Source organism: Crinia signifera, chromosome 1 (assembly GCF_055691185.1).
Source record: "Crinia signifera chromosome 1, ASM5569118v1, whole genome shotgun sequence".
Lineage (NCBI taxonomy): Eukaryota > Metazoa > Chordata > Amphibia > Anura > Myobatrachidae > Crinia > Crinia signifera.
The window spans coordinates 223,424,858-223,450,025 of record NC_139217.1 but is presented as its reverse complement, the minus strand read 5'-3'; the positions used below and the strand labels follow the sequence as shown (position 1 = coordinate 223,450,025).

Sequence of the window (25,168 nt, the reverse complement as noted above, 5' to 3'; positions counted from 1 at the left end):
AATTTGAATGAGATCTATTGTACGCCTTGTGTTATCTCTGGCCTGTCTTCCAGGAATGAAACCAACCTGATCATAGTGGATCAGACCCGGAAGAACGCCATTCAGGCGGGTGGCTAGGATTTTGGCATATATCTTGATGTCGACGTTTAACAGTGAGATTGGCCTGTAACTTGCACAATCTTGGGGATCTTTACCTTCTTTGTGGATGATAATTATTTTAGCTTCTAGCATGGATTGGGGGAATTGAGCGCCATGTAACACTGTATTAAACAGGGTCCTAAGGCGGGCGATAAAATGTGGGCAAATTTCTTGTAGTAGGATGCTGAGAAGCCGTCGGGGCCTGGGGCTTTCGACAGCTTCAGAGACTTCAGGACATTGGCTATCTCGTCCTCGGAGATATCTTTATTTAATTGGAGGGACGCCTGTTCAGAGAGGCAGGGGAGGTTGGCTCTACACTACACTGACTCCATCAGTGTGGCTGATAGCTGCTGTGTTCTTGTTTAGGTTGTAGAGGTTTGAGTAGAATGTTTGGAATTCCTTATTTATAAAGTTGGGGGAGTAAGATACTTCTGTTCCATTTTTAATTGCTAGGATATTATTTCGTGAGTTTTTAGTTCTAAGCCTGGAGGCAAGTAGTTTATCGGCCTTGTCCCCTTTTTCATAGAAAACCTGATTTAGTTTCTGTAGGGATTTGGCTGTGTGTTCTGAGAGAAAGGTAGAGAGATCCAATTTGGCCTTGTTTAACATATCCAGAAGGGGCGGGGACGGGGATAATTTATGTTGCAGTTCGAGGGAGTGTAGCTTAGTCGTTAATGTAGCCAAGTGGGTTTCAGTGAGTTTTCTATGTCTAGAAGCCATATTGATGATGGTGTCACCGAAGGACTGCCTTGTGGGCCTCCGAAAGAGTCTGCGGAGATATGTCGGGGGAGTCATTAAGTTGGAAGTAGTCTAGTAAACAGGTCCTAATTTGGTCTGTAAATACAGGACTATGCAGGAGTGAGTCGTTAATTCTCCAGGCAGTTGAGGGAGGGCGTGCAGCGATCGAGGCTAGTTCAGCAGTAATGGGATTGTGGTCCGACCATATCATAGGATGTATGTCAGCTGAGGTAATTTTAAGCGAGAGATCTCTACTTAGCAGGATCATATCAATCCTTGAGTAGGTTTTATGTGTCGAGGAATAGTATGTATAGTCCCTTGCTGAGGGGTCTATGAGTCTGGAAGACTCGAATAGTAGGTGACGCTTGAGGAGGGAAAGTAAGGTCCTTGAGGCTGGGGATATAGATTTAGATGTATTCTTGGCAGGGGTAGAGGAGCGGTCAATACTATTATCTAATACTTCATTAAAGTCGCCTGCCATGATTATAGCCCCTTGGGCGTATTTGGATAGTAAGGCGTCTACTTTTTTGAAAAACCGTGCTTGGTTTTGGTTAGGGGCGTAAATATTAACTAGTGTGCATAGGGTTTGATTGAGCTTCCCTGTCAAAATAAGCCAGCGGCCCTCTTTATCTGCGTAAACATTGTCTTGGATAAATGTGAGATGGGAGGCTAGCAGGATCGAGACCCCCCGTTTCTTCTGGGAGGAATCACATGCGTGGAAAGTAAGTGGGTATAGTTTAGACTTTAATTCTGGGTGTAGGGATTTCTTGAAATTAGTTTCCTGTAGGAAAACTAGATCGCTCTTAGAGCGTTTGAGTGACATGTAAAGTTTAGTGCGTTTGGAGGGGCAATTCAAACCTTTGACGTTTTGAGAGTATATTCTAAAGGTCATAGCTGATGTAGTTGTGGTCCGCCTCGGATCCTCCTCTAAAACATCCTGCTGCACCTAAGGAGCAAGGGGAGAAATATGCATAAAATACAAGCAAGCCTATACAATAGAACAGGATGGGGGTGACCCTGGGTTTGGGGACAGGGGAAGGGGGAGAGAGACAAGAAACAACAACCAGGGGTAGTGAGGGGTCTAGGGGAAGTGGAAGACCAGGAAGAGGGGCTACTGGTCTAGATTGCCGGTCAGGGGAGACTGGGGGGGGGGAGTCACTATGTGACTGAGACCGGTCATGGGCAGATAGCCCATCTAAGGGGGCATGGCCTGGAATGTCCAGGGGCATCCCTCCCCTTATTTTTAAGTTTTTTTTCAATGGCCGAATTCTGACCTATAATATTGTGAAGTTTATATTGTTTATAAATTAAATTTTTACGATTAAAAATCATTTTAGTGGTACTTGAAATGTCTAAGTATTAAATTAGCTAAATATTGGATACTAGCGCAGTCTATTCCCTTTTCTTTTCCATATTTATTTTGGGGATTGACACCCCCCACCACTGTACTGCAGCTTGACAAAGCCACTCTCACCTCTGCGCCTCCTACAGGTAACGCTGTTACCCACAACTACCTGCTAAAGGGAAGACACGAAAAAGTGGATATACTCGAAATGGGGTACTCAGTAGGAATAGGCGCCCTGTGGGTTGTGTTGCTAAGCTGCTCCTGCTTGAGGGGTGTTAACCCCCTGGAGGTATAGAATAAGGAAAAAAAGGTTGTGGAGCGCTAGAAATGGATCAATTGAATATTACAAATTTAATGAAATAGGTAATTAAAATAACCACTGAAAGGACATAGATATTAAAAAATGCAAAATGACAATATAATAAGACAATGACAATAAAATAGGACAAGGAGGTATACTTATGTCTCTGAATTGCTGCCGTATGTGTCCCTGGAATAAGAGGGTTTGAGATTCCCTGGAAGATGCCCAATAAAGATGGTGTGGGCAGTAGGCCGTCCTGGATTGTAAAAAATGAACGCTGGAGGATGATCTTGTTCCCACTGGGGGAGTCCTCACTAGGATGCGCTGGTTGCTGGTAATCACTGTGGTGAATCTCACGCTGGAGGATGGTCAAATTCCTTTATATTGGAAAGGTCCTCACAATGTTGCGGATAGTCGAACCACAGCTGTATGTTGGAAGTTGTTCCCCAATGGAAGGGGGTATTGGAGGCAATCCGGACAGGGTGACAATGAAAGGGGTAAATTCCGGGATGATGGCAGGGAGTATGGCAGCATAGACAGAGATCCTTCCCAGTCCAATGTTAAAAGTAGCAAGTGCTGCCTAACATGTTTCGTCGTGTGTCACGACTTTATCAAAGGTATAGCACTTGGTAAAGGGGTTGGGTTTAAATACCCTTAAACAGGAAGTATACATTCACATTATTCAATTATCCAATTGATCCTTAGAACGCATATAGAAATTAAAATAAATGCAAATATAGCACAATAATTACTTTACATATTGGTATATAGGAGGCAGACCTAATGGGGGTAAAGAGCAAAGGTTGGTAGTGTTACCTGAGATGATATTAGGTGAGGTAGCATTTCACAAAACGAACGGCCGGCTGGAACGCACGCCGCGCCTCCACTTCCGGCCTATGGAACGCATATGGTCGCGCCCATTATTATGACGCTTATCGGGAGGGGTGTCGCATGTGGATTTGTTTTCTCCACACAGCGCTCTGTGGCACGCATATGCGTGTCACAGCACACAGACCCGGAAGTTCGGGCGCAGTTGCTATAAGGTCCGGTATGCTATGAGACGCATCTGCGTGTCATTTATCTAGAGACGTGGTAACAAAAATGACAATGCAATTGACAATAATAATAACAATAGCGGACATATGGGTTTACACTGGTTCATCATGATTAATAAGGGCTTAAATAAAAGTTATAGAGATAATAGTAATTAAAGCAATTATAATAAAAAGAACTGGATGCATCATATAGCGATATGGGGGAGGGAATCTATATGTATTGTAGAAACATATAAATACATATGGATGAGATATATATAGAACTATTTTAGTATACATCTCATGATAAGGAGTATTGGGACATTTTAACTGATCCCTGCGTATTAACAGTGAGAAAAATGGGGAAGGGGGGAGGGATGTATAACACCTATAGACAATAGGATATAGGTGAATACACATAGATTATGAACACATATGTATTAGGAAGGCACAAAATAAATGGAATGAGACCAAAGGGTATATATACACTGGAATCATGTATGCATATAGATCTACGAATCTCCTGTAGTTGTGTAACCATCTTTGAATTCACTTGTTGACATATTAGGGGGAATTGTATATTTATTTAGACAAACAAAACACATATTTAGACAAAAGATCTATTTAGACAAAAAATCCATGCACAGTGGGGGGGGGGGGGGGGGGGGGGGGGAGTATGTGGGGAGATTACCGAAAGAGGGGAGAGGGATATAGGGAAGGGATAGGACCAGATCTAGAGACATACGTTAAGTTCGACTTGATCGTTAAGTCCTTCAGGGTGGATGCTATTCATTTTGTGCATCCAGTATATTTCTTGTTTGCACAATGATTTGAATCTATCTCCTCCCCTTAAAGTACATTTGATATGTTCCAATCCCAGTACACTCAAGCACTGGGGGTCACTATTGTGGTGGGTGGAATAGTGTCTTGATACACTGTGGCTGGCCATGTGATTAATTATATTTCTTCGATGCTCACGGAATCTCTCTTTTAATGATCGGGTTGTGCGCCCGATATATTTGAGACCGCAAGAGCAAACGAGTAAATATAGAACATATGTAGTGTCGCAATTGATAAAAGAATTTATTTTATATCTTTCATTTTCGTTGGCAGTGGATATCTCTTTGATTTTGTTCTGAATATGTTTACATGTGATGCATCTATTTTTGTTGCATCTATAGCACCCTAATATAGGTTGTAACCATGTAGTTTTTTCTGCTTTATTTGTTATTTCCTTTCCTATATTTTTAAATAGACTGGGAGCCAAGATATTTTTAACTGAAGTATTTCTTTTAAAAATAAAGGAAGGTTTGGTAGGGAGCTGATCTCGTAGGACTGGGTCACATTTGAGCAAATTGAAATTTTTTGTGATAATCTCTTTTATCTTTCTATATTCCCCATTAAATGTTGATATACATGAAATATCATCCTCATTTAGTTTTTTGTAACCCATTTTATCTTGGTGGTTTTTGTTTATTAGTAATGTCGATCTGTCTAGCATTTCGACTTCTTCATATGCTTTTTTTATCAAGTTTGGGGGGTATCCCCTATCCAAAAAAGAACTCGCCATAGTGTTGCTTTGTATTTTGTAAGTTTCAAGATCGGAGCAGTTCCTGCGTAAACGCATGAACTGCCCTTTTGGTATATTCGACTTCCAGGGGGGGTAGTGCCGGTCAGGGGAGACTGGGGGGGGGGGGAGTCACTATGTGACTGAGACCGGTCATGGGCAGATAGCCCATCTAAGGGGGCATGGCCTGGAATGTCCAGGGGCATCCCTCCCCTTATTTTTAAGTTTTTTTTCAATGGCCGAATTCTGACCTATAATATTGTGAAGTTTATATATTAAATTTTTACGATTAAAAATCATTTTAGTGGTACTTGAAATGTCTAAGTATTAAATTAGCTAAATATTGGATACTAGCGCAGTCTATTCCCTTTTCTTTTCCATATTTATTTTGGGGATTGACACCCCCCACCACTGTACTGCAGCTTGACAAAGCCACTCTCACCTCTGCGCCTCCTACAGGTAACGCTGTTACCCACAACTACCTGCTAAAGGGAAGACACCTAGCAAAACTAGCATGTGATCATCCTTTATTTGAGAAATGTATGGGGACTGTGTGTGATGAATTTTATGCAGACGTTGGTCAGTAAAAAGGACTTAGTTGATGCAGGTTTCTTCTGTCCCTTTATATATCACATTTTGACACACACAAAAAAATACATAGCCTTGACCCTTCCAGTACAGAAAAGTTCCTGAACTTGAACTTAGCGGACTGTGAATTTGCAGCCCGAGTGATTACTGAACGACCACGCATGCATCGCAGTGCTTATGCCATCCGCATGAAGGCAGCCTGTTCAGGCTAGCCTTCGCTCACAAGGTGATTTGGTGGCCTGCAACCGCCGTTTTCTGGGAGTCCTCCAGAAAATGCAGGCATTACCCGGCACTATGAGCAGGGGGGAAATTCTTCCATGGTGAATGATTTTCCCCATGTGCTCAGTTGCGTACCTGCTTGCTGGGCTCTGAACACTTACAGCTCAGCAAGCAGGTCTGAAAAACAGGTGCCAGATAATTCGCCGACAGTCGTTTATCAAACATCAGATTCCCTACTGGCAGTAGCCCGACAGTCGGAATCAGGACTTACTTGGGTATTTTCCATTGTGGGGGTTCACGATCCCCATAGAGGGAGAATAGAATAGATGGCGAGTGAGGCCCGCAAAGGCGGTTGGGATTGCGATGTTGGAAAAACGACAGTCCGAATCCTGACTGTCAGTTATACCGTACCCCTAAGGACATAGAGCAAACTGAAAATAATCTAGTTTATCTAGCCATGAAGATGCAAACCATTGTGAGATGGCAGAAAAATGGTCAAACATTATGCTGATCAGATTTGTGTGTTCCTATCCAATCATATCTGTCTTGACAACGTACTCACCAAAGTTTGAGTCATCTCCAAGCTCCTTTCCATAACGTATCATACTCTCTCCCAAAAGACCTTCAGGCTGGGGATATCCTGGATTTTTTACCTGTCCACGAATCTTTGATACAGTGTTCAGCATAGATAGCTTGGCACGAGAGGCTGAGCAATTAAAACAGACAAAGTAGTAATTGTAGCACAATCAATATTGATATTACCCACAAACACAAACATTTACTATTGTTTAAGTTTGGTTGAAACTATTTTTAAACTGCAACAATGTTTTTTTAGTCATGTAAAACAAATTAAAAATAGAGTTTAAAAAAAAAAAAAAAAATTATATATATATATTCAGCACATCCCTGTCGATGACAGAACACCAGCACCAGTCCATGTAAGAATTTTAAAGCAGATTTATTGGTCCTAGCTAGGACATCTCAATGCTCAAATGCATAACATAGTAACATGACACCCAAACAGGCGAATACTCATCAATTAAGCAGTCATCTTAACGATCCTCGACGGCCGTTTCGGTGCCCAAAGCACCTTTGTCAAGAGGGGTCATCAACCTAATGGCAGCTCAGAGATGCCTTACATAGGGTTACACAACGCCAACTCACCTGTTGCGTTCATTGCTGATTGCGGCAGCCGCGCTGTACACTCAGCCGTCCAACTCCATTCACTCCACGCCTGGTGACGTCATACCGGAAGTTCATCCCGGCAGACGGAACCAAAAGCTTCAGAGCCAGGAAAAGGGGGCAGCAGAGTGGTTCCCAGGTGCCAGAATCTGTCATTACAAAAGCGTGCACGTTGTCACGGTTACCCGTTTGTAAATACACTCCCAGTGCATATGGATTACGTGCCACGTCTGTAAACACATTATAAATGCATCAAGCCAATATTATAGTGCCAGATCTTAATCATAATTCCATATATGCGTGCACCAACAACAAAACAGTGCAATGCAATCATTAATAATGACCGCAGCAATAAAAAGAGGAAAAACATAAATACGAGATATAAAACAATGTTGCCAAATAGATGCTATTTAGTGCAGCAGCTGCTGCAAACAAATATAGATGATGATCAAAAGATATTGAGGCAGCATCAAAGGCCTCCATAATTAGAACTCCAAACCAGATGCTGTTAGCTCAATACTCACTGGATCATCGCATCAATGATGCGATGATCCAGTGAGTATTGAGCTAACAGCATCTGGTTTGGAGTTCTAATTATGGAGGCCTTTGATGCTGCCTCAATATCTTTTGATCATCATCTATATTTGTTTGCAGCAGCTGCTGCACTAAATAGCATCTATTTGGCAACATTGTTTTATATCTCGTATTTATGTTTTTCCTCTTTTTATTGCTGCGGTCATTATTAATGATTGCATTGCACTGTTTTGTTGTTGGTGCACGCATATATGGAATTATGATTAAGATCTGGCACTATAATATTGGCTTGATGCATTTATAATGTGTTTACAGACGTGGCACGTAATCCATATGCACTGAGAGTGTATTTACAAACGGGTAACCGTGACAACGTGCACGCTTTTGTAATGACAGCTTCCGGCGCCTGGGAACCACTCTGCTGCCCCCTTTTCCTGGCTCTGAAGCTTTTGGTTCCGTCTGCCGGGATGAACTTCCGGTATGACGTCACCAGGCGTGGAGTGAATGGAGTTGGACGGCTGAGTGTACAGCGCGGCTGCCGCAATCAGCAATGAACGCAACAGGTGAGTTGGCGTGGTGTAACCCTATGTAAGGCATCTCTGAGCTGCCATTAGGTTGATGACCCCTCTTGACAAAGGTGCTTTGGGCACCGAAACGGCCGTCGAGGATCGTTAAGATGACTGCTTAATTGATGAGTATTCGCCTGTTTGGGTGTCATGTTACTATGTTATGCATTTGAGCATTGAGATGTCCTAGCTAGGACCAATAAATCTGCTTTAAAATTCTTACATGGACTGGTGCTGGTGTTCTCTGTCATCGACAGGGATGTGCTGAATATTGATTATGACCGGGCACAGTCAACCAATTGTGTACAGCAAGCATTGTGCGATCTCTTCTGTGATTATATATATATATATATATATATATACACATATATACATATATATATACACATATATATATATATATATATATATATACACATACATACATGCACATATACACATACATACATATACACATACATACATACATGCGCGCGCACACACACACATACATATACAGTATACACACATATATACCCACAAATTGTTTGCTGCTGATCAGCATGGTTTGAGATTGAGGCTCTTAAACCGCATACACATGGGGCAACAGGGGCTTTATGCTGAGCGACCTAGTTAAGCACAAATTGCTCAGTACACAGTGCTACACCAGCAATGTGTGCTGAGCAATCTGTCACTGCCAGTGTTCTCAATAGAGTCAGACAACAGCAATGTGCAGGATCGATCGGTGCTTAATTTCTATGCAATCTAGACAGATCGCTTAGAAATGGCCTGTAATGCCCCAGTGTATGCCCCATTACATCACATACACAATATAGTTAAGGCTAAATATGGGAACATAGAAAGGCTTATAAAATCTATAAGCCACATGAGAAATGTATGGGTATTTATAAAGTTAATGAGTCCATTTCAACGGCACAGTGCAACAGGGTATTGTCCAGGTGCAAAACTTACTTTTATGCAAAACCATCTCAAAATTGATATTATATTACTGGACATTATTCCTAATCATTGCGTTGTTAGCAATTACTTAAATCTGATATATATAATTTGCGAAACACACCATGTGCTACAACTATTCCAAATGTGCCAACTATTCCAAAAGCTGCTCCATGCAATTTCTTTTCCCTAATAAACTAATTCTCCATTCACACCAAATTCCTGGTTATAGCCCAGGTTTCTAACCACAGGTTGAAAGCCATGTCACAGCAATTTAAGACCCAGTCATGGATCCGGGATATTGTCAGTGCTTCTCCTCTGCAATCAATTGGAGGCGAGATCTCAAAATGCCCGAGAGCCAGCTCCCTATATATTTTGAAATGGACCCATTATCATTGCCCTGTAACAAGAGTTCTTCCCAGAATCAACCATCCTCGCATGGATGGCAGGTTTTTTTTTCTTCTTTCTTTGTGGACACTTTCACACAGAACCGCAACCCAGGTTTTCTGGCAATAATAAGGGTTGAACTGCCAGTGTGAAAAGAGGATTTTATATTCCTTACCGGCAAATCATTTTCTCGTTAGTCCATAGGGTATACTGGGAAGCAATTAGTATAATGGGGTACACTGTAGACGGGGGTCTAGAGGAGCCGGTGCACATAAGCTTTCATTCGCTGCGTGCTGGCTCCTACCCTCTATGCCCCCTCCCACAGCTTAGTCTAGGTAAACTGTGCTGAAGGACATGGACATACTCAGAGAAGAATGTGGAAAAAGGTTTTTTTGGAATAGACTCTTCAGGAGGCGCATAAAGTGGTAAATTAATAATGGCACTGTAAAAGTGTAATTTAACGTGATAACAATTATACACAATAAAATAAAGTGAAAAAAATAAAAAAATAAAGGAAAAGAAAAAGATTCCTGTACGATTTTTTTAGTGGTTGTCGACAGTGTTCTTTCTTTTGAATAACGATGCTCCATGTTGTGGTACTTTTTCAAAGGTGATATGGTCAACAGTGATTATACAATAAGAAGTGAGATAAATATATGACTAGGTTTATTATATACGTATTGTGAACATGAATTCTCAAGACTTCATACAGTGATGGCCGTACCCGACTCACTCTGATGTTATGTATTTTCAAACCTGTAGCGGTTTCTTTATCCTCCTATGCTTGAGGCTGGTCTTTGTGAAGTGTGTTCCCGTGATATGGATAAGTGAAAAACACAACTTATGTAGATTACTTTTATACAGTTTGGAGAAAAATTGCTGGGATTCTGCTTGATAATATCGCGTACCTCACTCACCCGTTAAGGTGGAGAGGGACGTATATAGGAGGTATCTTTATGAGGAAAATTCACTCAAAAGAAAGGAAGCGTACCAAGAACTTACTATCAATATGTATGGCGACTCGTATAGAGGTTTCTTTTATCAAAGTAGATTCAATGAAGGGCGTACCATAACTTACAATAAACAGATGGTGAATACTCTTTATCAAGGTTTCTTTCAGGTTTTTTTTTGTGTTCTTCCTTATTCAAGGCTGGGGATGTTGCATTTACATAAACATCGAGGGAAAGAGGAAGAAACTCCCAATGTGTAGTATTGCAGAAATATATGCATTCAATGTTAGGGCTATGGTGTCACTCCCATCACCATTATTAAAAAAAGGGGGTAGGCGCACCCGTAGTGGTTTCTTTAGCTTTAGGACAGACGTGGATAGCGTACCTCACTCACCAATTGAGCAGTGATACCAGGTGTATAGCGTTTACTTTATACCTCTCCAAAAACAAGGGTATTTCTGTTCAAGACTAGAGAGAAAGGCGTACCGTACTCACTGCTCAGTGTAGGGGTCCTCCACATGTAAGGGTTCTTTAGTCTCCCGTGATCTGAAGAGGGCCTTTCATTTCTCTTTCTTCACCTCCAGTTATCATAAACTCACGTGTAAAAGTAAAAAAATTTATTTTAAACACAAAATAGCAGCAACATGATAAAAAAGGGGATCCTAACTAACGAGTACAACAAAGTGGTATCCCCCTAAAAAATAGGGCTTTAAAACACAAAAAATAAAAAGACTGGCTGTTCACCCTCAGGAATTCATAAATGCATTTCGGTCCTTGGACCTTTCTCAAGTTGTATTTTGAGGAGTGAGGAGCCAATATTTATATGGTGAACAGCCAATCCAAAAGCTTTTGACCATTTACACCATGTGAGACGCACAGAATAGGGCTTCCATGTTCCACTTACATCCCTCCGAGTTCCCCGACACTACTTCCGGGTCCGGTGGTCAGAGGAGGAGGCGTTCCACGGCGTGAATGCGGTTCACAGCCAGAGATACCGGCATCAAAAGGGCTCTACTTAAAAGTACGCCTACTCTCTGGATAAAGGACATCAGCCCCATCTCCATCTTAAGAACTAAACAGTAAAAGCTTTAGGCAATGTGCATTATCGCATCATTGCCCCCCAGCGGGACCGGATGTTGTTTTCATATCTCCATGGTAACGAATATGCTAGCACATAGGTACTTATGTATTATCTGGGCTCCCATGTTAAATGCACCCCATTTTTTCATACCCCTACTATCCAACTACGCATGGAGTTGATTTTATATAGTGTGGCGAGCCACCGTGCCCGAAGCGTGGCGAGCCCAGATATTACAAAAGTACCGCACTTATCATCTGTATTATTTTAGGGTTTTATATAGTCTAGATGTATGATATTTTATCAGACTCCAGTATGTTATGTATATTATCACGTTATAATATAAATATAATGTGACAACCTTTTATTGGATTTCCTGTCATGACATAATTTCCTGTAATTATGGATTGGCTGTTCACCATATAAATATTGGCTTCTTACTCTCCTCAAAACACATCTTGAGAAAGGTCCAAGGACCGAAACGCGTTGATGATTTCCTGAGGAGGGTGAACAGCCACTTTCCTATTGGACTTGTATGTATCTTTTTACCCAGTCTTTTATTTTTTTGTGTTTTAAAGCCCTATTTTTTACGGGGATACCACTTTGTTGTACTCATTAGTTAGGATCCCCTTTTTTATCATGTTGCTGCCATTTTGTGTTTAAAATAAATTTTTTAACTTTTACACTTGACTTTGTGATAACTTGAGGTGGAGAAAGAGAAATGAAAGGCCTTCCTCAGATCACGGGACACTAAAGAACCCGTTATATGTGGAGGACCCCTACACTGAGCAGTGAGTACGGTACGCCTTTCTCTCTAGTCTTGAATAGAAATACCCGTTTTTGGAGGGGTATAAAGTAAACGCTATTCACCTGGTATCACACATCAATTGGTGAGCGAGGTACACTATCCACGGCTGTCCTAAAGCTAAAGAAACCACTACGGGTGCGCCTACCCCCTTTTTTTAATAATGGTGATGGGAGTGACACCATAGCCCTAACATTGAATGCATATATTTCTGCAATACTACACATTGGGAGTTTCTTCCTCTTTCCCTCGATGTTTATGTAAATGCAACATCCCGAGCCTTGAATAAGGAAGAACACCAAAAAACCTGAAAGAAACCTTGATAGGAGTCTTCACCATCTGTTTATTGTGAGTTATGGTACGCCCTTCATTGAATCTACTTTGATAAAAGAAACCTCTATACGAGTCGCCATACATATTGATAGTAAGTTCTTGGTACGCTCCCTTTCTTTTAGTGAATTTTCCTCATAAAGATACCTCTATATACGTCCCTCTCCACCTTAACGGGTGAGTGAGGTACACGATATTATAAGGAAGAATCCCAGCAATATTTCTCCAAACTGTATAAAAGGTTTTTCACTTTTCCATATCACGGGAACACACTTCACAAAGACCAACCTCAAGGACTTCTGAAGGTGAAGAACAACTGACCACTAGGAGGATAAAGAAACCGCTACAGGATTGAAAATACATACCATCAGAGTGAGTCGGGTACGCCCATCACTGTATGAAGTCTTGAGAATTCACGTTCACAATACGTATATAATAAACCTAATCATATATTTATCTCACTTCTTATTGTATATGCACCGTTGACCATATCACCTTTGAAAAAAGTACCACAACACGGAGCTTTGTTATTCAAAAGAAAGGACACGGTCGACAACCACTAAAAAAAAAAAATCAGACCGGAATCTTTTTCTTTTCCTTTTTTATTTTTTTCACTTTATTTTATATTGTGTATAATTGTTATCACGTTAAATTACACTTTTACAGTGCCATTATTTACCACTTTATGCGCCTCCTGAAGAGTCTCTTCCAAAAAAAAACCCTTTTTCCACATTCTACCTAAGGTGTTGGTGACACCTAGGAGGACTCTTCTGAAGCTGCATTGCACCATTTGTTATAGTTCTTCACTCCTGTTTTCCATACTCAGTGAAGAGAAAGCTAGTTTTGATAAAGAAGAACAGTAAAAAAAAAAAAAAGACAGCATAACTGGAGAAGACTGCAAGCCAATACGAGCAGTGACCCGAATAGTATAACTGAAGTGAAAACCGCACAGGAAACAATGTTGAGGCACAAGTATACCCTATGGACTATGAGAAAAGGATTTACCGGTAGAGAATATAAAATCCTCTTTTCTCTAACATCCATAGGGTATACTGGGATGCAAATTAGTACAATGGGGACATTCCAAAGCTCCCAGAAGTGTGCCGAGACCCTTGTAACACAGAACTTCCAAACTGAAGATCTTCAAACGCCAAGGTATCGAACTTGCAGAACTTCACAAAAAAGTGTTGGTCCCAGACCACGTAGCAGCTCGACACAATGGTAAGGTAGTAACCACTCTTGCAGCCGCCCATGATGGGACCACCAACCTGGTAGAATGTACCTGAAAAATATTCGGAACAGGACGGGCCGCCCAAGAGTATGCTTGCTGCAAAGCAAGCCTGATCCAACGAGCAATAGTTTGTGTAGAACCTGGACCACCTACCTTGACAGTGTCATACAAGACAAAAAGAGTCCGATTTTCTAGTCTGGGCGGTCCTCCTGACGTAAACCATCAATGCTCGGACCACATCCAGTGGTCTGGTGACCACCGGAACCACAATTGGCTGGTTAATATGAAAGGTGGAAACAGACTTCGAAAAGAACTGTTGACACGTTCTAAGTTCCGCCCTGTCCAGGTGTAAAACAAGGTTAGGACATGAAAGAGCCCCCAAATCGGCCGAGGTCAGCAACAGAACAGACTTCCATGTAATAAACTTAATCTCACAGATTGTAATGGTTCAAACCAGGAAGACTGCAGGAAGTCCAACACAAGATTAAGGTACCAAGGTGCAACCGGTGGATAAAAAGGTGGGTAACTAGGGTTACCCTTTCTGGCTAGAATTCCCTCTCAACCTCCATGCCATTAAATGTAACCGCCATAAGTCCTGAAAGACAAAAAGCCCTTGAGACAGGAGATCGGGACGAAGTGGCAGGGGCTAGGGCTCTTCTTGTAGTAGAGCAAAAATGTCAGCATACCACGCTCTTCTTGGCCAATCTGGACTGGCGAAGATCATCTGAACTCGTGCCAGTTTGATTTGTTTCAGAACCCTCTGGATCAATGGGATTGGCGGTAACAGATACACAAAATAGAACCCCCACAGCGCCATCAGGGCATCCAAGGGTTATGTCCTGAAAGACCTGAAGATGTAAGCTCAACTCCCCCGAGTGCAGATCGGGTCGGCTCAGAAAGTCCACCTCCCAGTTGTCTACACCTGGGATGAATATCGCAGAAATCGCCAACGCATTGGTCTTGGCACAATGAAGAAAGTACGGATTCTTACCCGTTAATACGCTTTCCTCTACTCCACCATGGCAGCTGTACTATGGGTTTCCCCCTCATTAGGTAGATCTGGAAAGGAAAAAAAGACACAACACTGCCCCTATATAAGGACCGCCCCTACAGAGGCTCAGTGTCTTAATTATCAGCGAGTATGCACTCTTTATACAAATAACTTAAATTAACATCATATATTGCGTCATATATCCCAAGGGAGGGAATAATGCTGCCATGGTGGAGTAGAGGAAAGCGTATTAACGGGTAAGAATCCGTACTTTCCTCTACCTCCCCATGGCAGCTGTACTATGGGTAATACCATAGCAGTGTAGAATAAAAATTTGGGTGGGGCCGAATAAGAAAGTCATACCTTATACCAAGTAGGTTGTAGTCACCTACATGTATGTCCCTCTGAATTAACGTTCATCCCCTTATTTGGGTTTTTTTTTTTTTTTTTTTATATTACTGCGCTCAGTATCTTCCTGCCCAGTTTCGCATCACTGGAGGACTCGATATCCAAACTGTAGTGTCTAGAGAAGGTGTGGGCTGATGCCCAGCAGGCTGCTTTACATAGTTCCTCTAGAGATGCTGCTCCCTTCCTGGCCCAGGAAGACCCTACTGCTCTAGTGGAATGAGCTTTTAGGCTTTGTGGGACCTCCTTGTTGTTCAGCTTGTATGCTTCTGCTATACATGTTTTGATCCATCTAGCGATGGTTGCTTTTGAGGCTCCGAGTCCTTTATTCTTGCCTTCTGTCACAATGAAGAGCCTTTTTGTTTTCCTCCAGTTCTCAACCCTTTGTAAGTAAATGGTTAGCGCTCTTTTAACATCTAGTTTGTGTAGTCTTCGCTCTTTCTCATTAGCTGGTTTTGCGCAAAAGGACGGTAGTACTATCTCTTGGTTGATGTGAAAAGATGAAACTACCTTGGGCAGGAAGTGAGGATTTGTCCTTAGGACTACTTTGTTTTCATAAAAGTTCAGGAACGGCTCTTCTGCCCAAAGGGCCTGCAGCTCCGACACCCTTCTTGTGGATGTTACTGCCACCAGAAACGCTACTTTGGTTGTTAACCATTTAACTGGTACCTCTTCCAGAGGCTCGAAGGGGCTCTCGGTTAACGCATTTAGCACTAGATTTAGGTCCCATGGTGTAGTTGGGCTACGGAATTCTGGCCTTATCCTCTTGGATGCTTGTATGAATCTTTGTACATACTTGTCCTCTGCAATTTTCCTGTCTAGTATGGCACCCAGTGCGGACACCTGGACTTTTAGTGTACTAACAGATAGCTTTTTGTCTAAGCCGGACTGGAGGAAGTCCAGTACTGTTGGTATGGCTCTGTGATTTTTCTTCTGGATTAAACAGAATTGTGTGTATGTTTTCCATATTCTGTAATATGTGCCTGATGTTGAGCTTTTCCTGGCCTTTAACAGAGTTCTTACCACTTTAGCTGAGAAGCCCTTGTTTACCAGGGTTCTGGTTTCAGTAACCATGCCGCTAGGTTCCAATCTCTGGGTTGGCGCTGTGTATATCTTCCCTGCCATAGTAGATCTTCTTGGTCTGGCAGTTTCCATGGCCCTGCTACTGCCATCCTGATCAGTTTCTGGAACCAGGCTCTCCTTGGCCATGTGGGCACGACGATTATTACCGTTGCCTTTTCCCTCTGAATTTTGTTCAGTATCCTTGATATGACAGGAAAGGGTGGGAAAACGTACATCAGGCCTTGCTCCCAGTGACACGTCAGTGCGTCCGTGTTCCAGGCTCCTTTTTCCCAGTGTCTGGATACGAACTTCTCCACCTTCCTGTTGTCTCTGGTCGCCATGAGATCTATCTTTGGATACCCCCATCTCATAGCTATCTCTTCGAATATTCCTTGGGATAATTCCCACTCCCCTGGCTTTATCTGCCTCCTGCTTAGGGCATCTGCTTGCTGGTTCTTTCGTCCCGCTATGAATACTGCTGAGAGGCTGCTCGTCCAGGCTTCCGCCCAGTTCAGCACCAGTATTGCTGCTGCCATCATCGGTCTGCTCCTTGTACCTCCCTGCTTGTTGAGGTATGCTACTACAACCGCGTTGTCTGTCCTGATCATTATGTCTCTCTGGTACAGTTGTTGTTGGAAGTGCCGACACGCCTCCCTCACTGCATTCATTTCTCTGATGTTCGAATGAAGTGTACTTTCTTGTCTTGACCACTCTCCTTGGGCAGCTGCCCCTTCGCATACTGCCCCCCAGCCTGACATGCTGGCATCGGTTGTCAGTAACACTTGCTGTCCTGTGGTGAAAGACTTCCCTTGTCCTAGTCTTCCTCTGGTCATCCACCAGAGCAGATCTTGTTTGGCTCCTTTTGATATTATAATTCTTTGTGTGGTCCGCTTGCTGTCCCCGTCCCACTGAGACAGAAAGCAGTTTTGTATGCCTCTTGTGTGAAGCCTTGCCCAATTTACAGCGTCTGACGCTGCCGACATTAGGCCCAGTAGTCTTAGGCAGTCTGCAGAGCTGACTGTTCTTCTTACCAAGAAGTAGTTTATCTCTTGTTTTATCTTTGTTATTCTCTCCCGAGTTAGTATTGCCTTCATTGTTCTTGAGTCTATAATGACCCCCAGGTATTTTACCGCTGTCGTGGGCTGAAGCTGGCTTTTGACTAGGTTTATAATCCAGCCATGCTCTTGCAGAAAGTCCATAACTCTGTGAGTGTGGTTTACTGCTTGCTCCTCTGACCGTGCCATCACCAACAGGTCGTCCAAGTATGCCCATACTGTGACGCCTTCCTCTCTTAGCTTCGCTACCAGTACTACTAGGATTTTGGTGAATGTCCTTGGGGAGGTTGACAGGCCGAATGGCAGAGCCGTGAACTGGTAGGTTACGCCTGATATACGGAATCTTAAGAATTTCTGATGTCCTGGATAGATGGGTATGTGGAGATAGGCGTCTCTGAGGTCTATAGTGGTCAAGAACGCGTTTCTCTTTATATCTGGGAGTATCGTCCTGAGAGACTCCATCTTGAACTTTTTTGCCACTACGTATGCATTCAGTCTTCTCAGGTCCAGTATAGTCCTGAATCCTCCCGATTGTTTTTTGACCACGAAAAACCTCGATTGCCATCCTATCATCTCTTGTCCTTTGGGGACCTCCACCACTACTCCTTGTGCTATCATGTTTTTCAGGCTTTGCTTTAGTGCCAGCCTTTCTTCCCTGTCTTTTGGTATGGGTGAGTCTTCCAGCCATACTCCAGGGTCTTGTACAAATTCTATTTTGTATCCTAGTGATACTGCTTCCATCACCCACTTGTCTTTTGTAGATTGGGCCCAAACTGAATGAAATTTCTTCAGTCTGCCCCCTACCTTTTGCTTGGCGTCATTGTGTTTGTCTGTATCCAAACCTTCCGTCTCTGCCCCTTTGGCCACGAAAGGAGCTTCTTCCGCCGGACCAGGGTCTTCTGTACCCTCTGCCTGGCCTGTATGTTCTTGCCTCCTTGAAGTCTTGGAACTGGGATCTTTGCGATCTATTTGGTGTTTTCTTAAACCCTCTGTCCTGAGGAAGCCACACCGACTTTCCCCCCGAGGTTTTTGAGATGATGTCGTCCAAGTTCTTCCCGAATAAGTAATCACCTTGGAACGGGAGTGCAACCAGTTTGTTTTTGGACTGGGCATCCGCCGACCATGATTTGAGCCACAGTGCCCTCCTGGTTACTGCAGTACTTGCGTTTGATCTGGCTGCCAGTCTGACCGCATCTAATGATGCATCACAGATAAATTCGACGGCAATTTGCACGTTCGGTACTTATGTATTATCTGGGCTCCCATGTTAAATGCACCCCATTTTTTTCATACCCCTACTATCCAACTACGCATGGAGTTGATTTTATATAGTGTGGCGAGCGCAGCGAGCCACCGTGCCCGAAGCGTGGCGAGCGCAGCGAGCCCCGCGAGGGGATGCGGTCTCATAAGAAAAACGGGAGCCCAGATATTACATAAGTACCGCACGTTCTGTATAATTTTAAGGAGTTCTGACCTTTTCACTCCGTCCAGTAAGTCGGACTCCAGGTCCTGGCACCAGGATCTCAATACCCTCGAGGTCACTGCTATCGCCGAGGATGATTTTATGGAAGCCCCGGACGTAATGTGCTGCTTACGCAGGCTCATCTCCATCTTTCTTTCCATTGCGTCTTTAAACGCATTGGCGTCTTCAAGAGGCAGAGTGGTTTTCCTTGCCAACCTGGCAATGGCTGAGTCCACTTTGGGAGCCGTCTCCCACTTCTTTACTTGCTCCGTGTCGAAGGGGTACATTTTATTAACCCTAATTGGCACAGCTATTTTCTTGTCTGGGTTAGCCCACTCTTCTTCCACTATGTCTAGTAGTGGTTTAGATAGGGGAAAAGACTTGGGTTTTTTCTTTTTATCCTTGAAAAGGAGGTCTTGTAACTTCCCTTCCTCTTGTGGATCCTCAATGCTGAGAGATTTGTTTATTAGGATAAGTAAGTTATTAAGGAGATCTGGATTAAAATCCAGCTCCATTTTCTCTTGCGTCACCTCCCCTTCTTCCACTTCTTCCTGAGGGTCAATGGCGAGGCCTTCCCCTGGGTCAGAGTCCTCGGAAGTTGGTTCCCTGGGTCTTTTATGTGACCCCTTCTTCAGATCCTCCTTTGTCACAAAGGTGTCTGCTAGGGAGGTTTTTAGCATGGCGACCAAGTCCGCCATTTGCTCCGGCCTCATTATGGGGGCTTTTCTACAGTTATCACACACCGTGCCCTTGCATTTATCTGGCAGGGTAGCATCACACACCGAGCATTTGGCCACATGTAGTTTTTTATGCTTTTGTTTAAACTCCATTTTCTCCTTGCTTGATTCTGACCTGTAAGCACATAAGTCCTCCCTTAAATGGCTGTCCATTTACATGAATCTACTTGCATTTTCCTCCTGGCTTACCCCGATTTTGCTTGCTGCTTTTTATCATCCTCCATAACTGCATAAAACACTGTAGCACAGATATAGTAATCAGTAATCGCCAGATAGTAAGTGCAGTATAGCGCTCCGTTAGCAAGCTAACAGTGGAGCCTTACCCGGTGTCCGTCTGGTTACAGGGATTCTCAGCAGCGTTCCCTGTCAGCTGCGGCGCCCTTTTAAGTGCTGGCGTCCCTCTCTGCAGCGATGCACAGCCTGGCGCTCCTTGATGACGTCAGACGCCCCATAAGCGTCTCCGTGCGCGCGCGCGCGCCCTCTTATCCTTACTGACGTCAGACGCCGCGCCTGACCTCGTCCCCAGCGCCTCCTGCTCCGGAGTTTGGAGAGGGGAACGCCGCACAGGATGGCGCTCGCTCCCTGTTTGAGGATACCGCGTTCCAGGCAAGCCTGCAGGTATCTCTTGCGGGAATTGACATCCATAACCCCCAGCCACATTTAGCGGTGGGGTTCACCAGACAGGTGTACAAACTAGTCTGGGTAGCGGGTAGCCTTCCATTGTCTAAACCCCTGACTGCACTAGGCAGCGGGGAAGGTAGCAGCAGTGTGGGGTAAGCCTCCTCTACCTGGAAAGGAAAAAAAGACACTGAGCCTCTGTAGGGGCGGTCCTTATATAGGGGCAGTGTTGTGTCTTTTTTTCCTTTCCAGATCTACCTAATGAGGGGGAAACCCATAGTACAGCTGCCATGGGGAGGTAGAGGAAACCTGTATACCTCCTGCATAGTTGCCCTGCTCTTCGCTACACCTTGTAGATTCACATATGCTACCACTGTAGCATTGTCCAACTGAACAGCTTGGTTTTGGAGAAAGGGAGAGGCCTGAACCAGAGCATTGTATATCGCTCTGAGCTCCAGGATGTTGAGGATGAAGAGAGGTCTCCCGACTTGACCAGCGACCCTGGAACTGTCACCCTGGGTCACTGCCCCGAGCACCTGAGACTGGCGTCCATGGTTAACAGGATTCAATGTTGGATCCCGAAGAAGTGACCCTCCAGCAGGTGAGGTAGGTGTAGCCATAAAAGCAGGGATATTCTCGCCTGTGGTGACAGGCGCACAACCTTGCGCATGTGGATATGCGAGCCCGACCACTTGTTCAGGAGTCTACCTGAAAGGATCTGGCGTGGAAACGACCAAACTGAATAGCCTCGTAGGACGCCACAATTATTCCCAGAAGGCATATGCACTGAAAGGGTCAAGACCACCCTTACCATGGACTGGATTGTCCTTGCCTTGTCTTCGAGCAGGAATACCCTCTGAACCAGCGTCCAGTAACATCCCCAAGAACAGAAGCTGCTGCTTGGGTTCTAACTGATCTAACTTGCAGAAAGCTTCGCACTTAGGTGGGCATCCAGTATCCCATATGGACTACGAGAAAAGGATTTAACAGTAGGTAATTAAAAGCCTATTTTCTCTAGCATCCATATAGGATGCTGGGGTCTAAATACGCTTGGGATGTCCCAAATCTTCCAGAACTGGCGGAGACTTATGCAGCATTGCCTGTCCAAACTGAATATCTGTTTTGGCCAGGGTGTCAAAGTTGTAAACTGCAAAACGTATGTGTCCCTGACCACGTCACAGCTCTGCAAAGTTGTAAGGCTGAGATTCCCCTGGCAGCTGCCCAGGAAGATCCACCACTCTCGTCAAGTGAGCTTTCACCGAAGCAGGGACTGGTAACGCTGCCGATATCCAAATCCAATGAGCATCGACTGCTTAGAAGCCTGACAACCCCCTCCACAGCACAAAGAGGCTATTTTGTCTTGCGAATCCGAGCCGTCCTTCTGACATAGGTCTATAAAGCTCTCACGATAATCAGGATTATGTGCACGAAACCACAATAGCTTGATTGAGGTTGAATTCCGAGACCACCTTCAGCAGGAACTGCTGTCGTGTTCTGAGCTCTGCTCTATCCTTGTGAAAGATGAGGTAAGGACTCTCACATGACAAGGCTCCCAATTCAGATACACGCCTAGTCGAAGCTAGGGCCAGCAGCATTACTGTATGCCACATAAGGTACTTCACATCTATTGTTGCTAGAGGTTCAAGACTGCAGAAACTTCAACACCGCATCTAGATCCCATGGTGCTATAGGCGGCACAAAGAAAGGTTGAATATGAAGAACACCCTGGAGAAAGGTCTCCACCTCAGGCAGAACTGCAAATTTCTTCTGGAAGAACACGGACGAGGACGAAATCTGAACCTTTAGGGTTCCGAGATGCTGGCCAAGATCCAGACCCGCATGCAAAAACTGCAGGAAACAGTCCAGCTTAAAACCTGCAGGTAGAAGCTTTTCCTTCGCACACCAGGATAGATATTTTTTCCAAATAATGACAGTAGTGCGATGAAATCACCGGCTTTCTCATCTGTATATGTATCTATCTATATCTATATCCCTTTAACACCCACTTTACCAATCTTTGGCATAGAGAAGTCCCGGGGAAGCGGACCATGCTGCCAGGCTGCGTGCTGCTGTATCAATGGTGCCCATCGTCCCACTCAAAGGAAGCTCTGCCCAGCAATGGCACAGAAGTGTCCTCTTTATCCGCCAGCCTGTTAGCGGCTTAGCAATGCCCGGGGAGCCCACGGACAGGACTACCCACGTATACTCGCCGCGACATCTGACTTTGGCGCTGTTAGGTGGCGGGCACGCATGCTAGTCTCCTCTGACTGCAGAGCGGCACCCTCAGGAAGAATTTGGTCGCCAGGGACACGGACCATTAACCCTCCAAAAGTTTGGTGCCATGTCCTGCCCAAAAGTCTGGTGCCAGTCAAACTGTACAAAGTAACAAAAAAAACGCAGTTAGCATAGTCAGTCAGCGCTGTGTCAGCGCTTATTACATTGTGTGGGAACCATTGACCATTTTTAACCTGCCTGACATGAGAGGTGTGAATGTGTTCCTGAAACACCCCCACTATCCACGTCAGCCTGAAGCGTACCCCGCGAGGGGATGCGGTACGTGTCCTCCTGACTTGATCATAACCCCACTATCCACATCGGCGTAGAGTTGATTCTATAAAGTGTGGCGAGCACAGCGAGCCCCACGAGGGGACACAGATGACTTGATGTGTATTCCACGTCCGCTCGCCACGCTTCATAGAATCAACTCCACGCCAATGCAAATAGTGGGGGTATGAACAGGTCGGGAGAACGCGTACCGCGTGCGCTCGCCGCGCTTCGGGCTGGTGTGGATGGTGGGGGTTTGAAATGGAGGCATTTGCCAGTATGTAACATGGAGCACTGTGGCGTATTGTGGCTCCACTGGGAAGCTTGTTTGCACGCCTGCACACCAAATATTTTCCACTTTTTCAGAAAGAACCCCAATTTTCAATTATAGGTAGGAGGGGGTGCTGTTCCCAGCAGTCAGGTTTATAATGTTAAGGACAAGAAGAGGAAAAGGACTGCTTTCAGGGGAACGCACTAAAAGAATCGAGTCATAAAATATAACTTTTAATTAGTTATGATTAATAATCCCACAATAAACTTATTAGGGAATACAGCGAAAAATTAGAGGTTAAAATATATTAGGACATACAAACATGTACACACTATGTGCTCAAAAAGTAGGAAATATAGTGTTTTTTAAAAATTACACTTGAATCCTGCCTGAAAGATGCCTGTCAAATTAGTAGCTAGTGATGTAGTGTTATACACAAAGAGATACCCTTATATGTGGGTTTTGCTGCTATCGGTATGTACGGTTTTCCTTTTATTACCACTTATGTGAGTACCCCATTAATACTTCATCATATTCCCTGAAGTGGGGTCACAGAGATAATGATCAAACTGTTCCTGTCTGACACCTTTATTGGTGGACAGTCCCTTGGTGCCACCTACTGGTGGTTAACCATAACAGTTTTAAATATAATAGTTTGCTATGATTGTCTTTATTATTTATCTTTTGGTGCCACCTACTGGTGGTTAACCAAAATTGATTGGACTTCGTCTCAGACTTGGTTTGTACAGTGGTCTGCTGATTTTATTGGGGCTCACAAGGGAAACATAAAAAGGAAAATGAAGTTTTATTATTTCTCATATCAACACACTTTTGGAGCAAATAACCAAGATGTGAGTGGTTAGATGATGTAAGATTTCACAATGTCTTAGGGTTACTCAGTTTGTGTTTGGAGCGCTCAGGTAGCCATTTCATGCTAAAGAGTGGGATTTGAATTATCCCCTATTAGTCACTCTTATAGCCAACAACAGCCTATGTGAGGTTGTTTCTACCTGCTTCACCTTGGGTGTTGTTTTCAACACCTAGGTGGTCTTGTAGCGCCCTATTAAGCTAACATCACAAATATCAACAATTTAAGCTAACAGGCATATCAGACAGTAGGTACTAGCCAACGCAAGCGTTTCGCTGGTTTTTCAGCTTTTTCAAGGCCTTGAAAAAGCTGAAAAACCAGCGAAACGCTTGCGTTGGCTAGTACCTACTGTCTGATATGCCTGTTAGCTTAAATTGTTGATATTTGTGATGTTAGCTTAATAGGGCGCTACAAGACCACCTAGGTGTTGAAAACAACACCCAAGGTGAAGCAGGTAGAAACAACCTCACATAGGCCCTTATTCAGATTCGGACGGTACGGCCCGCGTGCGGCCGTACCGCCGATGTTTTTACTCTGCACATGCGCAGAGGTCAATCTGCGCATGTGCAGCCCCCTTCGCCGCAGACGTATTTCGTCCGCCGCAAAGGGGGCGTATAGGGGCGTGAGAGGCTTCATGCCCTCATTTCCCTATGTGTACGCCCCGCGTTTCATGGGCGTTCCCATGCAAACGCGGGGCGTATGCATGGTAATGAGGGCATGACGCAACTCATGGGGGCGGAAAGCTGACGTCGCCGGATGTCAGCTTTCAGCCCCCATACAAGCTACCACACGGACGATTGTCCGTGTGGTCTCAGCTTGCGGGAGCTGCCGGGGCGTGCGGACCTGCCTTCGATGGTCGACGACCATCGAATGCAGGGGGCAGCTCCCACCATGGTGGAGGCGTACGCCTCCACCATTTTTATGTGGATCGCCAGCCGTCCGTGTACGGACGGCCGTGGCGATCCGTAGGGTGGGCGGGGATTGGTTTGTGCGGCCGGAGCCCCGTGTGCGGCTCTGGCCGCACCAACCAGAATAAGGGCCATAGGCTGTTGTTGGCTATAAGAGTGACTAATAGGGGATAATTCAAATCCCACTCTTTAGCATGAAATGGCTACCTGAGCGCTCCAAACACAAACTGAGTAACCCTAAGACATTGTGAAATCTTACATCATCTAACCACTCACATCTTGGTTATTTGCTCCAAAAGTGTGTTGATATGAGAAATA

General features: G+C 44.3%; 1 protein-coding gene across 1 annotated transcript in view; it reads right to left on the bottom strand.

The window, feature by feature from the left end:
• The window catches only part of SH3GL1 (SH3 domain containing GRB2 like 1, endophilin A2), a 140,801-nt gene that overhangs the window by 75,481 nt on the left and 40,152 nt on the right, over nucleotides 1-25,168 (bottom strand). The window contains exon 4 of the mRNA XM_083179331.1: nucleotides 6,493-6,636. Coding sequence (XP_083035457.1) covers nucleotides 6,493-6,636 — 144 coding nt within the window. The remainder of the gene's footprint in view (nucleotides 1-6,492; nucleotides 6,637-25,168) is intronic.